Here is a 3,262-nt window from a genome sequence, read left to right as displayed (position 1 = left end):
GTTATGGATGATATTTTTCAAATAAAACATGAGAAAAAACTTAAATCCATTAATTCTGAATAAAATTAATGTAATATTGTTATTTTTAATCAAATTATTGACTGTTTTTAGTTGTAATTGAATGATATGAAATAAATAAAGAAGATGTTGTATTGGTAATTAATTCTGATATTCAACACTTTATTTCTGGTATACTAAAGTTAATACCGCATCAAGAAATTGTTCAGAATGATTAATTGAACATTGGACTTGTTGTAGAAGAATTATTTCCATCTGTATTGATTCTAATAAGTACTTTGTTATAATTAATTGTTCATTTTTCAAATGAAGGAAATTAGTAATAAAGTGGTATAAAATCCATCAAGAAATTGTTGTTAATAAAGGAAAAAATAGAATTAAGGATTAATTATCATTATTAATTTTATAATGGTGAATCTAAATTAATAAGAATACTGATGATAAATTTCATTTTCTTTTATTTTCATTATTTTGTTATTCACAAACACATTCACTTCTTAAACTCATTGTTGATAGATGTTGTGACGTTTTTATTGATATTCTTTACTCATTCTTCTTGTTATTATTGAAGTTCATATTGAACATTCTCATAATAAGTAAATTCAAAAAAAAAACAGTTTATACCATTTGAAATTGTTTTTCATGTATTATTCACTGTTTTAGATTTGTTATTTAATGTTAGCAGAACAGATATTACGGTTAAACTTCTATATATTCACATAGTCCTTTTTATTGACATTGTGTTGTTAAAATCATATATTTCATTGAAACAAATTTAGTTGGTTGAATTGTCAATAAAAACAGTAGTTATTTAGTTGAAATACCCCATATAAACGAAGAAATAACTAAAACAGGATTAAAAATAACATAGAAAATATATAGCATCAAACAGACTAATTACAGTTATTCATAATAAAGATTTATTAACAGGAGATGATATTAAATTTACATCATGAAATAATGTATTTAAAATAACAAATAATTATAAAACAATATTATTGAAGTTACAAAAATATAAAATGAAAATTATAACAAATAATTATTTAAATAAATTAAGTAAATACAAATTAGTACATGAGAAGTTAAGAAGTATAAAACACAGATAAGTGGAAATAAATCTAGATGTAATAAATATTGTTTAATTTATTTATAATTTATAAATAAAAACAGAAATAGACTGAATAAAATGAGAATAAGAATAATACAAAATAAATGAAAAATGGTATGTTATACTTATATAATGATAACAGTTTTGATGACATACATTAATAAAAGAAAATATTAACATAATGCTGTAATAATACAGAAGAATGATAATGAAACAAACATTAATTTTAATAAAATTACATTTCAACACAATAAAAATTTAAATATACAAGTAAATATCATTATTTTACGTGGATAATAGAAATAATAAACACAGAGAATAAAATAATTAATTCAATCTTTTTTATTGTTTTGTTTGTTCACTGGTTTAACAAATTCTTGAAAGGATTTTTTTATTATAGAAATAAACATTGTTACAACAAACCATTTGTCAATGAATATAATACTATTAGTTCAAACATAAATAACAATAAAATAAATGATAAATTTAATTAATAATTAATTTTAAAGATAATTAAACTTCTACAATGTTAATAATTAAAAATAATAAGATAACATTAATGATAATTGTAATTCTTAAAATGAATAAACATAAATTTTAATTGGTTTATATTAAATGATTGAAATAACAAAAACACATTTTTATGTTTTACGAATAAGTCAATGAAATTAAATATAAAATTATTATTTACAACAAAATAAAAGATATAACTTGTTTCATTAATAGTCTATATGTTTATAAAATAACAAATTAATTTGTTAGCTCTTATGTTATAACTTTCTTTTATCCATTTATTTTAAATAAATATAAAATATTCATATTTATTTTTATTTGACATTTCATTTAAATAAATTATGTAAGTATTGTAAAATCAAATTCTATAAAAACTTTCTGTTGATAAAATAAAAATAATTTCATGTAAAACTAATGAAATGGTAATGAAGCATTGATGTTATAAAATTGATTATTTTTGTTGAATTTTATTCTTTTATTTATAACTAACTGTTTTAGAATTAAAGATACAATTTTATTTATAAATAAAATAAAAGGGGGTAAAGTTTGTCATTTTAAATACGTTAAAGGTATGATGTTTCGATAATTAAACACTTATTTTTACAGCACTATGTAAATAAAATTAACAAACATAATGACTGAACCAAAAAAATCTATAAATATTAACGTTATATAATATTTAAAGAAGTTGAAATTACAACTAAAAAATAAACAATGAGTGTACCAGAAGATAAACCAAAAACAAAAATATTTTGATTTGGTGATACAGGTGTTGGTAAAAGTTCACTTGGTAATTTTATTTTAAAGAGTGATGTTTTTATAGTAGGTGATGGTGCTAATTCAGTAACAAAAGAAATACATATTGGGTGTGAAGGAAAAGATGATAGAAGTGATTTAGTTGTTATTGATACACCTACTCTTCAAGACACAAGTAAAGAGAATGAAAGCTGGTTAAATGAAATGATTAAATATATTATAGGACAAGGAGGGATACAAGCGATTATTATTGTTTTAGATTTTAATAATGATATACTTTCTCATGATTTAGAAACATTGATTGAAATTATGTGTAATGTTTTTCCATTTTCTGACTTTTGGAAGCATGTTTGTATCGTGTGGACCAAGTGCTATTGTTATACACCAAAAAATATAATAGACAGTCATAAGACGATGAAAAAAGAATTTTTAATAAACAAATAAAGAAACGTATTGAAGAAATAACAAAGAGAGAAGAAATCATTAATATCCCACTAATGGTTTATGTTGACTCGCAACCAGAAGGAGAAGACAATAGTAGATCAAAGGAGGAGATTGAAAGACTTCTAAAAGAGGTTCGGGGTTTAGGCGCTATTGAAATTTATAGGGATTTAGAAACAAAAGGCTCTGAATATAAAGCAATCATAGAAGAAAAATATCGACAAGAGGATTTAAAAGAAAGTGATAGTAATACAATACCACAAGTCAAATACATGAGAAGAGAAATAAGAATTGGATATAACGGAATAATTAATTGTGGTGATTGGGAAGTAGTAGCTAATAACACAAATAGTAATCGAGTAAAGAGTTTCTTCGTTTGGTTATAGAATCATAATATTGTAAATTAATTTATTCATCTCTCTTTTT

General features: G+C 21.6%; 1 protein-coding gene and 1 pseudogene across 1 annotated transcript, besides 6 other annotated features; both read left to right on the top strand.

The window, feature by feature from the left end:
• Window positions 1-455: 455 nt before the first annotated feature.
• On the top strand, window positions 456-889 carry EDI_211340 (uncharacterized protein; the record flags this gene model as incomplete). Its single annotated transcript, XM_001738048.1, has 3 exons — window positions 456-576; window positions 616-796; window positions 826-889. The coding sequence occupies 3 exons, from the start codon at window positions 456-458 to the stop codon at window positions 887-889; spliced, it is 366 nt and encodes a 121-aa protein (XP_001738100.1).
• An 84-nt stretch (window positions 890-973) lies between these two features.
• Window positions 974-1,074: a sequence feature (AT_rich).
• Window positions 1,075-1,143: 69 nt separating this feature from the next.
• Window positions 1,144-1,185: a sequence feature (AT_rich).
• Window positions 1,186-1,587: 402 nt separating this feature from the next.
• Window positions 1,588-1,699: a microsatellite.
• A 92-nt stretch (window positions 1,700-1,791) lies between these two features.
• Window positions 1,792-1,816: a sequence feature (AT_rich).
• A 99-nt stretch (window positions 1,817-1,915) lies between these two features.
• Window positions 1,916-1,982: a sequence feature (AT_rich).
• A 96-nt stretch (window positions 1,983-2,078) lies between these two features.
• Window positions 2,079-2,174: a sequence feature (AT_rich).
• Window positions 2,175-2,353: 179 nt separating this feature from the next.
• On the top strand, window positions 2,354-3,238 carry EDI_211330 (annotated as a pseudogene).
• The last annotated feature ends 24 nt before the right edge of the window (window positions 3,239-3,262 follow it).

Source organism: Entamoeba dispar, genomic scaffold, assembly GCF_000209125.1.
Source record: "Entamoeba dispar SAW760 scf_1105229461075 genomic scaffold, whole genome shotgun sequence".
In the NCBI taxonomy this organism is placed as follows: domain Eukaryota; phylum Evosea; order Mastigamoebida; family Endamoebidae; genus Entamoeba; species Entamoeba dispar.
The sequence above is the reverse complement of the archived record's forward strand: the minus strand, read 5'-3'. Positions and strand labels throughout refer to the sequence as shown.